This window comes from Nomascus leucogenys, chromosome 6 (genome assembly GCF_006542625.1).
Source record: "Nomascus leucogenys isolate Asia chromosome 6, Asia_NLE_v1, whole genome shotgun sequence".
Lineage (NCBI taxonomy): Eukaryota > Metazoa > Chordata > Mammalia > Primates > Hylobatidae > Nomascus > Nomascus leucogenys.
In genome coordinates, this window is record NC_044386.1 from 52,363,212 (window position 1) to 52,377,566 (window position 14,355).

Sequence of the window (14,355 nt, forward strand, 5' to 3'; positions counted from 1 at the left end):
ACACTGCATGTTTTCACGCATAAGTGGGAGTTGAACAATTAGAACACATGGACACGGGGAGGGGAACATCCCACACCGGGGCCTGTCAGGGGGTAGGGGGCTAAGGGAGGGATAGCATTAGGAGGAATATGTAATGTAGATGACGGGTTGGTGGGTGCAGCAAACCACCATGACACGTGTATACCTATGTAACAAACCTGCATGTTCTGCACCTGTATCCCAGAACTTAAAGGATAATTAAAAAAAAAAAAAAAGAATACAACGTGGAAGACAACAAATATATTTGTTAATTTATCAGATATTTTTGAGTGTTTAGTGTGTGCCTTTTTCTAGGTGATGGGGATAAAGTGATAAAACCAGTATCATAATAAAAGCAAGCATTTGTTGAATACTTAAAAAAATCTATTTGAAATGCAGAAACAAGGAATATCTGTATCACTCTTCTGTTTTTGTAAATGACTAAAGGATTTAATAAGTTTTAAACACTTCTTTGAAAGACTTTTCATGAAAACTTCTTACTGTATATATTTTCTCTTAGAGATTTTTTTAATGTAGTTTTATAACTATAGGGGAAAAAAATTGGGATGGAATTACCCGTTTTGGTTTTTTTTTACAGGTATTGTAATCAGGTTCTTTGTAAAGAGATTGATGAATGTGTGACTCTTCTTCTCCAAGAGCTTGTCAGTTTCCAGGAACGCATCTACCAAAAAGATCCTGTAAGAGCAAAAGCAAGGAGACGACTCGTTATGGGTCTAAGAGAAGTTACCAAACATATGAAGTTAAACAAGATCAAATGTGTTATAATTTCTCCAAACTGTGAAAAAATCCAGTCAAAAGGTATGCGCTTTTTGCTTTTGAAGTGTTTTGATAATATAGCTGTGGGATATACAGTGAATATAAAGTGGAAGCCATATGTCTTTCTCATCAGAGTTTAGGTATAAAGCAGAATATTGGAGCATGAGAAAAGAAAATGCAGTCTTTCAATACCTGAAATTAAGTAATAGAATTGAGACTGGATTGTAAATAAAATCCTCATGTATGAACACCAGTGGAAGATTTCAGTTTGGCCCACCAACTGTCCCTTCTGTTGTGATCAGATGGAGGTCTAGCCAGAATGCATTTCTTCTGCAAATATATTCTGCTTTTAAAATTTTATGATGGTGATTTGTCTCTGAGAAACCAGCAGTTTCATTTAGAGGCACTTAGGCAAACCAGCACACAAGTACTTTGAACTACATCATGCATCCTTATTTGTCCTTTTTGATGGGCAACTTTAGGTGACTGTAGTAGACAAAGCTGGTAGTAGTAGTAGGCATATGCATGGCGAGGAATATCAGAGAGACCAGTAATGTGTAATCAATCTGCATTGTGAGAGATCTTTTCTTGAGCTGAAACATTTGCAAGTCAGCCACTATTAACAATTTTAATTAATTTCTTTATAATAAATATTTGTTGAGTTGCAGTTTGATTGCTGCTGTGCTAATCCCTATGGAGAAAGAAAAATACTGGATTTGAGGGAATTTGGAATTTAATAGGGGAGAAAGAAAATACATATATACTTCCATGTATAGTATAAAATCAAATAGGATAATGTGTGTAACAGCGTTAAGTGCTACAAGTGTTCATAGAATTCTTTGCTGCGATGTTTTATGCTTTAGCTATTGGGTGTGCAATTAGCTCCATGTAGGCAACAACTAAAGGCGTCTGCATGTGTTGATTTTCTCAGGTGGTCTGGATGAGGCTCTCTATAATGTTATAGCCATGGCACGGGAACAAGAAATTCCTTTTGTGTTTGCCCTTGGAAGGAAAGCTCTAGGACGCTGTGTGAACAAGCTGGTTCCTGTTAGCGTAGTGGGAATCTTCAACTACTTTGGTGCTGAGGTAAGAATTTAGAAGACACACAGTCTTGCTCTCCAGCACATCCCCCAGATAGCACATTTTTCAATTGACATATGCCAGTGTTATGTTTAAGCATTTGAAGGAGTGAGTTGACAACCCTCAAAGAATGAGTGGAAATTTTTTGAGTATTACATTTCCTTTTTTAGTGGTGGAAAAGATTTATGTAGATTAATCCTAAAGCATTTTGAAAAGGTTTTAGTTCCTGTTTCTGCCAAAGTGGTTTTTTTCTTCCGGGCTCAACTGCATAGTACATGGTAATTTATTTTACTGCTGGTTAAAGATATCTGATATTATGTAATGTAATTTCTTCAGTCTCTAGATGGGTATATTTTGTGCTACTAGGAATCAGGAGACAAAAGAATCCTTTAATTGGAAGGGATTTTCCTTTAGGAAATGAAATTTCTAAACCAATTGTCACAATAGTTGTACCCATGATACTATCAACCATCATCTCTTTGGCAATCTGCTAATATAGATCTTTATCTATAGGAGCTGATAATATAATGGTTATCAATTTAGAGTAATGCTCATCAACTGTAGTGTTTAAGACTGTTTTTTTACAAAGTTGATTCTAAAGTACTTTGTGATATCATTGACAGACTATTTTTCCCAACCACACTATTTTTGTGTATGTGTCTATCCAGTCACCATGTTTGCATATCCTACATTCCCCTGTCCATTCTGTTTCTTTCCCACCACCCATGAAATTCTCTACCCACCTGCTCTATGAGCATATAAATATTTGTGCTCCCACAATAGCCCGTGCTTTTGTCACGTTTAGCATAGCACACTGCCTTGCTGACAGGTTACGTATGTTTCTTTCCCTTTAACTGTGAATTCCTTGGTGACAGGCCTTGTCTTTATATTCCTGACACCTTTCACATTACTTGAGTGTAAGCAGGCAATATATGTTTGTTGAATGATATTGTGAGATAGATGTATATCTGCCCACTATGCTAGACTGTATGTGAGAATTTCTTGGTGGCTCATGCCTGTTAGCCTAGTAACTCGGGAGGCTGAGGTGGAAGGAGTACTTGAGGCCAGGAGTTCCAGACCAGCTTGGTATATTATCAAGTATGTCTATTCACAATGGATGGTAGTGCACCTGTTACTGTTACCTTCTGATACAACTAATCTTGGAATTAAGCTTCCAATCTTTACCCTCACATTCAAGGCTTTTATTCCTTGATCCTAGTATCTCTCTTCAGTTTTTCTTCTCTTTCCTTATATTCTTTTATTCCTAACAATTTCTTTCTTTCTTTTATATTGTAAAACCAATGTTAAACTCACATATCCATTTGCATATTTTCTTTTTATTGTTTTCACTTCAATGCTTAGTTTGTTAAACACTGCAAATATTTGTCAAGCCTGTTACATGTAACCACATAGGGGCTGTTGTTTTTTGTTTTTAACAGAATCTGTCCTTCCTCCTTTTTAAAAATAATAAATCCTGATTATATTTTTTTACACTACTAGTAGGTAACACCTACCACTCTTCAAAAATCAGTACGATTAGCAGCATCCTGTATTATACCTGCTATTTTAAACAATTTAAAATGCAGCTGGATAAAGGATGCTACTTATATTTTTCCCTCTTGAGATGAATCTTCAGAGACTTATTATTCTACAGCAGTGTAGCACTTTTTGCCATGCTTTCATCCTGAAGGTTTATACTTACTATAAAATTAAACAGATTCTCAAAAATGTCCAGGTTATGTTTAATTCTTTGAAATTCTTAATGTTGTGAGTATGTTGCATTGTGATACTAAATTGGACATTTAACAGGAATGGGATGCATTCCTGTTATGCCAGAATTATGGCATAACTAGAAGTCGTATAGTTGGCCTTCTGGTGGCTGTAGAAACTTAAATCTTTGGACATCATTAGGTATCATGGTTATTGAAGTGCAACTTTAATGCTATATGAATTGTGCCATCTTATTTTTTTTTTTTTTTTTGAGGCGGAGTTTCACTCTTGTTGCCCAGGCTGGAGTGCAATGGCATGATCTTGGCTCACCGCAACCTCCACCTCCCGGGTTCAAGTGATTCTCCTGCCTCAGCCTCCTGAGTAGCTGGGATTACAGGCATACACCACCACGCCCAGCTAATTTTGTATTTTTAGTAGAGATGGGGTTTCTCCATGTTGGTCAGGCTAGTCTCGAACTCCTGACCTCAGGTGATCCACTTGCCTTGGCCTCCCAAAGTGCTGGGATTACAGGCGTGAGCCACTGGGCCCAGCCGAATTTTGCCATCTCATTAAATGTGAATATGCTCAGTGTATCTACCACTTCATGGAAATTATTTATTTTGTTCCTATTTTTGTTTCAGCAGTGAAAGAACATCTGGTGTTTTAGCTCCATATTCTACTTCCAAGCTCTATATTCTAATTTGCATTTGGCCCAGTAGTCATGCCTTTCTAGCTTGTGTTATCTTTTCATCATCTTCAAGGTCCTAGCTCTCCATATTATCACCAAATTACTTTTGGTCTTTGTCTGGTTCTTCCAAAAAGTAAACATTACAGGAAAACTTAATGCCTATAGAGACTGCCATGTTCTTCTACATTCCTGAACATCACTCAGAATACACTCATTCCCTTATATTCTAACCCAGATAAAATTCTTTACTGCTCCCCTAACAAGCCTTATACTTATGTCTGTAGCTTTATTAATGATTTTGCATATTTGGCTTTGAAGGCCCTGATTTCACCCCTCAAAACTGTACCCTTTTCAAGGCCAATGCTGATGTCATCTTCCCTTCATGACTTCCTCAGTGATGCCCAGCAGTTTAGAGTTGATGCCTCATCTAAAGCCATAACTCTTTGCACCTCTCAAGGCATGTAAGGTGTTATGCCTTGGATTATAGGCGTCTCTTACCGTCTTTTTCCAGCCACACAGAAGGTTCCTTGAGAGTAGAGTTGATATTCAGTCATCTTTGTACCCTCTGTAGTGGCAGACACTAAAGGAAGAGTGCACTTGTTGAATGTTGTAAGAACTTATAATATATCACATTTAGTGGCTAGTGTTGGAATCAAGAAATTTCCTCAGACTTGTGAGAATTAAATAAACAGTAAATGTAAGTTAGAGAGTAATTTCATAAGGTTCTGTGGTTTGCATACCATTTGGATTTTGTCCTCATCGAAAGTGTGTCTGACCCTGAAACAAACAGTAGAGATATTTATTATCCCTAATAGGAATAAAAAGTGTAACATGGATTAATCAAAATACTCTTTCTTTTCAGAGCCTGTTTAATAAGTTAGTAGAACTCACTGAGGAAGCCAGGAAAGCATATAAAGATATGGTTGCAGCAATGGAACAGGAGCAGGCTGAGGAAGCCTTAAAGAATGTGAAGAAGGTACCACACCACATGGGACATTCTCGGAATCCCTCTGCAGCAAGTGCCATTTCTTTCTGCAGTGTTATTTCTGAACCGATCTCTGAAGTAAATGAAAAGGAATATGGTAAGTTGTTGAATACTATTTTAAATGACTTAAACTATGAGATGATTTAAATGACTTTCTATTCTACCTTTTATTTTTATCTTTATTCTTGGTTATTCAAATGTTGCTCGAAATTTGGTTTAAAACATTGCATTAAACATGTTCATTAAAAATCAGAATATTTGGGACTGAGACTTCTTATGAGACCCTGGAATTTAATCACAGTTCCAAATCTTTATAAAAGCCTCAGGGGCTTTAAAAAGCAAAACACACCATACTTGTGACCTATCACTAACTAAACATTAGGAAGTTTTATTCCAATACTTTATGCTCAGTTACTAAAATTTTATATTTCCTAAGGGCTGGTCTTAAGGTAGTGAGTTATCTAATTTGTTCACAGTCAGTTATAGATCAATCTCCTTGTTCTGCTCTTTCCCCCCTTCTCACTACTGCACTTGACTAGTCTTAAAAAGAAAAAAAAAATTAAAAAAAAATTAAAAAAAAATTTAAATGTTGTATTTACTAAGTAAACTACAGACCTAAATATTATTCACTCTAAGCTTATAAAACCTAGACATGATATTTGCCTTAAGTAAAGTCTGATTGTAATCAAGAAGATTTACAGACTAAAAAATAGTATTTAATGTTTAACATTTATTTATTGAAGTCTACATCTCAGTAGTTTCTTTGCCTTATTCCTATAACACTTTGAGCTCTTTAGTTCTCTTTCTTGGTTTAGTTTATGGTTTGTTTTCCCTATGTAACTTTCTTCTTTTTTAAAAATTTTAAATAGTATAGCCACCTGCTTTCATTTGGCTCTTTGTTCGTTCTTTTTTTCTTTTCTCTGGGAGGTTATCAAATAGCTTGTTGCCACCTAAAATTTAACATGTAAAAAAACTGAGTCCTCATTTTCTTGCCATTTTCCCCTTCCTGGCCTGCCTGTCTGTGGTTGTAGTTAGATGTTTGGAATGCTTTCAGTAAAGCTCCAGAGCAGAGGCAATTAACAAGTCGTTGTGGGCCCTTTGGAAACTGTTGGCCAGGGATGAGTGATACTGGTTTAGAGGCAGACATGTTTCTTTTGCAGGAGTGATACTAGTTGAAAATTAAGAAGATAAAGGGAAAGTGCTAACATTGTAAATGAGCATGATCCTCTCTATATAGTGAAATGCCACATCTCAAAGGCAAGCCATAAGAGAAACCTATAAAGCTGTGGGTTTGGGCAGATGACAGAGTAACAAATAATATTCATATGGGCACATATAAACACAAGTAGTGTAAAACGAAAGTCTCAGAGATTGAGGTGATGTTTTCAGAAAGCACCAGATTCAAAGTGTTCAAAGATTGAAGCCTTGGTTTTTCTCTACTCTGCCTAAAGGTTTTAGGTGTAATCAGTTAATCTCGGGGACTTGGATTTCTCTTTAGAAAAAAAAACTGTTGAAATGTTAATGTGCATCTAAAATTTTTAAACATTTTATGCCTTTCAGAGTTTTTTTCATAATTAAATATATGTGGGAAAATTTTCACTTACTAGACTGTTTTTTTTTTTTTTTCCCAGCACTTACTATATACCAGTAATAGGGACACAAAGATGAGCTGGAGTGGAAGTGAGGAGGGATGAGGAAGGTGAAAAAGCAAACACAAAACAAGGCTTTTGACTGTATATGTAAAAAGTACTGTGAGAGTTCAGGTTAGCGATTGCCTTCTCAGGAGTCAGGAAGAACTTCATGAAGGAACTAACATTTAAGAGTGGTTATCAAAATGAATAGGAGTCTGAAGGGGAAAGGAGGAAAACACATCTACAGAAAGAGTATATAGCTTGTGTTCCAACTTTAGGGAACATTGAGAATTTAGATGACACTGAGCATGGAGTGTGTAGTCCATGGCGCAGGGTCAGAATGAAATAGGACCAGAATGATAGATAAGGGCCAGATCATGAAGGGCTTTGCTGTGCCACGCCAAGGATTTTGGATTCTATCCTAGGGTGATAAAAAGCCAGTTAGACGATGATATAATCAATTCACAAAACCAGTTAGGAAAATGTTACAAATGAACAGCAAGAAAAAGAAGGCCTGAGCTAAGGCAGTAGTAAACAGATGTAGTAGTTTTTGAGCTACAGGTGTCATGGTATAGTGATGAATTCAGTGGGCTAAAGGGATGTAATATTAATAAGAGAGAAAAGTAGGATCAAGTGTTACTATAAGGTTTCTTCTGCTTTGAGATTGTGTAAATGATAATGTCATTAGCTGAGAATGAGAATATAGGAGGAGGTGATTTTTTTTTCATGAGGTAGAAATGACAGTGGAAAGGACTCATTCTACACTAAAGTAGCTTCAGGAAAGAAATTTTTTCCCAAACAGTGTATGAAGTTCCCAAAACATGTTCTATATCAATATATAGTCCATAGATGGTGAACATATTGAACATACTAACGTGAATAGATTTGCTACAACTTGATTAGAATATTATACCTATAAACTGCAAATAGTAGATGTAATGCCAATATGATAGAATTTTTATTTTTTAAAAAAAATTGAAAAAATAGAGGGGTGAGAGATCTTTACTGATTCTTGGTACGTTTTTTGCCTTCAACTGATTTCCTATCATGAGAAATAATTTAGTTTGTCATCACTGTAGTATATAATACTTTTTTTGTCCTCCGAAATCACTTTGTAAGCCAAGCTATATATATATTGTAAAACAACCTTTCACAGATGTTAGAAACGCATGGATGGATTCTTTGCTTATAATTGGAAACACATGTCCCATTACAGGCCAAAAGATAATTTAAATAACTTGCTGAGTGAGCATGGTACAAACACATGAAATCAGAATTATTATTGCTGGACATCTTGGCTCTTCTATCTCTTGGGTTGTGGGTCCTTGAGCCCAGTACACCTCTAGACTACAAAAAAGTTAGGCAGTTCACTGATTTTCATGAATATATGGATTTTATTTATGAATGCCAGTGAGCTCCTATTGGTATAAGATCTCTTGCATTCTGAAGCGTTAATATACTTATTTTTACCTCCCTGTTTCTTTATCTTGAATGTACATTTTTGGGAATTATTTTCCCCTTATAACATTTAAATTAGGTTGGGCACAGTGGCTTACACCTGTAATCCTAGCATTTTGGGAGCCCAAGATAGGAGGATAACTGAGCCCAGGAGGTCAAGGCTGCAGTGAGCCAAGATCATGCAACTGCATTCCAGCCTAAAAGACAGAGCAAGACCCCATCTGAAACACACACACACACACACACACACTCTGTCTCTCTCTCTCTCTCTCTCTGTGTCTCTCTCTGTCTCAAAGTAGTACTAAATAAACTAAATTTGTAGTTTTTCCAGTCAGTTTCTAAGCCAACAAATTTATATATTTTGTTGTTCTTTCTTTTTTGGGGTTTTTTAAAGAGTTGCATGATTTTGAAACAGTGTTCTGGTTTTTTAAAAATCTGCTTGATACTTGTAGAAACAAATTGGAGAAACATGGTGGAAACTTCAGATGGACTGGAAGCATCAGAAAATGAGAAAGAGGTATCCTGTAAGCACAGCACTTCGGAAAAACCCAGTAAACTTCCATTTGACACACCCCCAATTGGTAAGCAGCTGTCATTAGTGGCTACAGGCAGTACTACCTCAGCTACAAGTGCTGGGAAATCCACATCAAGTGATAAAGAGGAAGTGAAGCCAGATGACCTGGAATGGGCCTCACAGCAGAGTACAGAGACTGGCTCTTTGGATGGCAGTTGCCGAGATCTTTTGAATTCCTCCATCACCAGCACCACCAGCACTCTTGTACCTGGCATGCTTGAAGAAGAAGAAGATGAAGATGAGGAGGAGGAGGAAGATTATACTCATGAACCCATATCTGTAGAAGTGCAGCTCAATAGTAGAATTGAGTCTTGGGTCTCAGAGACCCAGAGAACTATGGAAACCCTTCAGCTTGGGAAAACCCTTAATGGTTCTGAGGAAGACAATGTAGAGCAAAGTGGAGAAGAGGAAGCAGAGGCGCCTGAGGTGCTGGAGCCCGGGATGGACAGTGAGGCATGGACTGCTGACCAGCAGGCCAGTCCTGGGCAGCAGAAGTCCAGCAACTGCAGCTCGCTCAACAAAGAGCACTCTGATTCTCATTACACAACGCAAACTACGTAACTCAGGAAATGTCGGCTCTCTATCTCCAGCTGTGGAAGGGTTGCAGCCATTACCTTTTATGCTTCATCTCAACATTTTGCACTGTCCAGTATTTAATATACGTATTTAATTCCCAACAAATATTTTTGTAGCTTTTACTTGTTATGATCTGTAGCTTAGCTTTTAATTAGCATCTAAGTGTCTTTCTAAGAGTGTGGAAAATTCAGATCTGTTTCAGCTTATTTTGTAATCAAAAATAATGATAAAAAGAAGACCAGATCTTAAAGAAAATAAATGTCAAATGCTTACTTAAAAGTCATTTTGAAAGTTAAAGAACAAGGTTCTAAGGATAGAAGCAGTTATCAGTGTTTGCTTCAGGACTCCACCTCCTCTACTCTAATTTGACCAAAAAGTTGTTTGGGCTTCTTTAAAAAAGAACTGGGGGTGGAGTCAGAAAACTAAATGAAAGGGTGAGGGTAACTGAGTCCACCAGTGTTGTATGTTACAAAATCAATGCAACTTTTATGTGGTCCACAAATGTTTAGTCAGAAGTCACTGATTATTGTAATTAATTAATGTTGGGATGGGCTAAAATAGAGCCTTCAAAACTTTAGCTAGCAGTGGAGCCACCATCTTAGATTATAGCTAGCTAGCCTCATTTGTGGAAAGTGATAGATGCTGTCTATAATAGTGAACAGTCACCCATGATAGGACCTCCAGGTTCTGTCTCATATTTGCTTCTTACTTACCTCAGGAATGCTCTTGTACATAGACTTATTTACAAAAAGCTAGGCACATTTTGACAGGTGAATAACTGTAACCGATTGTATGACTGCTGCACTTACATGTAAACTCTTCAGAAACAGAGTCTTTATACTGGTGTGTTCTCTTGCATGCTTCTGGTTCAGGACTCTTGATTTGAGATATGGATTTGATTGAGTATCCAAACTTGTCCTGAGTGCAAAACTGTTTCACCTTTTAAAAAATACCTATTTTGCACCTAGCCTTGAGCACCTTCCACATAGCAATGACCATAGTTACTGTCAGGAGGTCAGGGAAAGGAACTTTGCACAACTTGTGACATGTATCCTGATAATCAAGGCTTAGATAAGGAAGTTTTTAGAAGATAAGAGAAAGTTGTTCTAATTGTGCTGAAACTATTAGATGATTTAGAGTATACAGATATGTAGGTATTAATTCTCTATTCACTATTATTTATCTCTGCCCTTCTCTAGGAGTTTGTATACCTGCTTAGGAGACAATAAATGAGCTAAATGTTTTATTTGCTAGTCAGTCACCACGTGGACTTCAGTGACTTTACAAGTTTATGTAATGGTGGAAGAATGACAAACTATGTAATTTTTTTGTCTTCCATCCAACTCCCCACCACCCCCAGCTGTCCCCCCCACCCCCCCACACACATGCACACATCCGTGTGTGTGTGCCAGTTTTCCACTTACAAGCTTCCATAAGCAGGCACAAAACTGAGAAGGAAGGGGTATTTTCCCTGCCCTGATTATCTGGGGCAGGGCTTTGCCTCACAGAGGCAGGAGAGAAGAATTGGGCAGATTCTTTACTGAACTCATTGGGACTACTGTGCTAGTTTTGATGTTTTATAATGCTGGCATTTAATTACTGGAGAGATTGGATTCTTGGTTGATGATTTAGTATTTGTGAATTGTGAAAGTTTAGGAGCATTGCTGTGTAGAAAATGTTAGTCAATCAACTTTATTATTGTGCTAAAAGGGGACATTCTTATACTGTCCTGTCTAAACTGTTCTCCAGTATAGACTTCCTAGGCACTAAATATCCAATATTTAAAGGAACGCAGCAGGTAAGGAATGAAGCCTCAGAAATAGTACTCATGGATTTATACATGGCAGATCTTACTGTCTCTACACATTTGGAAGTGTTCGTTGGTTTAAAGAAATGATAGAGGTTTTGAACTACTGACAGTCTTAAAGTGAATTTAAAAACTGTTCATACTTTTTATGGTGTAAATTTCCTTTGCTCGATGTCAGTGATTCAGATAACTCTTGACCTTGAGATGATGGCTTTTCACAGTTTTCTTATATTTTATATCTCTTCTGAACATGAATTGTCATTTTAGATTTTTGACATTTGTATCAAAAGAGAAGTTGAGGAAATCTTCAGAACACTGGTTAACTTTTAGTTTTGCTATAGACTTCAGAAGTGTTTATTTATATGTTCGGTAAATGCTCTCGCATATGCAGTACCTCTTCTGCCAGCAAATCCAAGGGACCATAGCCTTTTTATGAGACAGGTCACCTCTAGAGGACAACCCAAGAATTATTAAAGGAAATGTTACCATTTTGAGAGCATGCTTAAATAAATATTAATAATGTCTTTATAACTTGTTTCCTTTAAATTTTGGAATATTGAATTACAGGCTTTGGAGGAGTTGTGAAAATTAGGAAAGTTTTCATATATTTTTTGAAGTGGTCATGGTTGGCTCTTTGAAGACCCATAAAGAGATCCAGTGGGAAGAGTAAGGGTTGGTTCATCATCACAAGAAATAAAAAACATAGTGATTTTTTTTCTTAATGTGTACAGGTGGTTTTACTGGCAATAATTAATAATAGATTTCTATTTCAGTATATAAGTATATTAACTAAAATATGAATTACACTTCCAAAGTTAGATTTCTTCAGTAGGTTTGTTTGCTGTGAAGATTACTTCTCAAAAGACAAATGTTCATATTAGCTTAATTTTTGGTTTAAATATGTTTGTAAATGATGTAATATATTTCTTTTGACTAAACATGGAAAAGTAATGTGTGTTATACATTGAGAAGTTTTTACTGGCTTTGACTGGAGGTCGTTTTTGCAGAGATGGTATTTTATATGATTCCAGTATTTGGAAAAGAATTAGTCAAAAGGAATTCACATAGTTTAAATACTGAGAAATTAATATCCAAATATGTACTTGTCTGATTTTAAATAAGCTGGGGGAGGTGGGAGGGGTGGGAATTGAAATGTGCAAATGAGTAGTGAATGCTACACTCATTTTCAACTCTTTAACATGAAACTGTTCAATCTTAACACATTGTTACTTTAATATATGTATAAAGAAGTATTACTGTTTGTAAAGCTGCTGTTTGCTTAAAAAACAAAACACCCTTGTCATGTATTTTCTGTATGTTGGGCCAACAGTTAGAACATCAACCCATTTAAAAATTTTTATCTTTTTTTGATTTTAAAAAATTCTGTGAAATAATTTATTTACAGACATCTTCCTCCTCCCTCCTCCCTTCCAACCTTTACGTACATCACAGAATCAACCAAATTGTTTGCCTAATCTGAAATCTGAATCCTAATGAGAAAAATTTAAACTTTGTTGGCACATCACACCTTGAAAGTATTTGTATTATTTTATAATTTAATTTCTAAATATACCACATAAGTTTATAATTTAATGTCTTAATTGTAATGCTCTAATAAAAAACTAGCAAAATTAGTGTGAGTTATAACATGAAGGGATTTTCATCTTTTGCTGTATGAAGGATAATTGTTATATCACATTTGGGGGGTAATAACAGCTTTTTTGCACTATGTAAATACTAGTGGGGATTCTTCTGTACTAATAAAATGATTATTGAAATGAAATCCGTCCTTTCAGAAGAGATACTTAAAGAGTTCATGACTCCCCACATGTAGAAGACAGAACAGAAAAAAGAGTCCAGCTTGAGTATTGATTGGTGGTCATATGGGGTTACCAAAAAAGGCTGTAAAATCGGCACGAAGGAGTTAAGAATAAAAATCTCCATCTGGGGTGGTTGGTGTGATCTGTGGCATGGGCCCAGGCTTTTAGCCAGAGACCATCGTGGTATTAGGAGAAGGCTTCTACAGATTCCTTCACCTTTTTATGTTAGTTCCTCTGTGCTGGGCACTGTTCTAAGTCTTTTCTCAGTATTAACTCACTTAATCCTTAAAACAATCCTGTGAAGTAGATTTTGGTTACTATTTCTCACTTTTCAGATGATAGAAGAGTCACGGAGATGTTAACCCAGCCCCATACCAAAGCCCATGCCCCAATCACTGCACTGTGTTATGTCTTGGCACAAAGTGCACAGGGTGTGCAAAGCAAACATGCTTCCTTCACCTTCAGGTGTCTTCGGGAATGTGGAACCAGGAGGACTGAAGAGGGCCTTGGGGACTAAAGTTATTGGGCCTCACCTCATCGCCCTTTCCCTAAGTAGCCCCAGAATTTCTCACTATGTCACAGTGAAATGTAGGGAATCTGAAAAAGAGTACATTCATCTGTCAGAAAATAGGATACTAATTTTCATAACAAAGAAATGAACTTTTTGGTGATCACAAAGAGAAGGAGGATGCCTCATCAGTTGTATCAGATACTTCCTTTTTAACCAGTACATGTACCACTCCCTAATTTTTTCCAGTAGTGATCAGTTTTTCTCCTAACTGACCAGAAGAGGGTGTGCATCGCACCTGAAAACAGTCAAAAGCTACATGTAATATTAATACTTTTTTAAAGCAGGAAACGGTGAAAGAGAAGTAACCTGAACTATGGGCCTTGCCATTAAAGGTGCTTAGTTGAGTCTAAGCTCAGAACTGGGAACCATACCCATGGGTATCATTTCATTTTAGAAAGAACATTTAGACATGTTGAATAGTCAGGTCATGTGAAATTTCTAGATTAGCAATTCAGTCAGTACTTTTGGCTTGATTTGGGTTCTTCTGATGTTACTGTCATGGAATATTACACTTGGCTTATATATTAGGCATCAGTGGCAGCCTTGTGGATTGCAGAGCCAGAGTATGGTTTGTGAAATGGGAATGATGTTTCAGTTCTGGACCCAGTCTCAATCTCTGTATTTCTCCCTTCCCAGTCCTTCCATTTTGACACTTTGAGT

General features: G+C 36.7%; 1 protein-coding gene across 2 annotated transcripts in view; it reads left to right on the forward strand.

Moving 5' to 3' along the window:
• Nucleotides 1–13,087, forward strand: part of SECISBP2L (SECIS binding protein 2 like) — a 58,226-nt gene extending 45,139 nt beyond the window's left edge. Inside the window, exons 15-18 of one of the 2 annotated variants that reach the window (XM_003266893.3) lie at nt 617–837; nt 1,727–1,881; nt 5,136–5,355; nt 8,800–13,087. In XM_003266893.3, coding sequence (XP_003266941.2) covers nt 617–837; nt 1,727–1,881; nt 5,136–5,355; nt 8,800–9,482 — 1,279 coding nt within the window. In that variant the 3' untranslated portion in view covers nt 9,483–13,087. The remainder of the gene's footprint in view (nt 1–616; nt 838–1,726; nt 1,882–5,135; nt 5,356–8,799) is intronic. The other variant, XM_003266894.3, reaches the window with a different exon arrangement.
• Nucleotides 13,088–14,355: the final 1,268 nt, after the last annotated feature.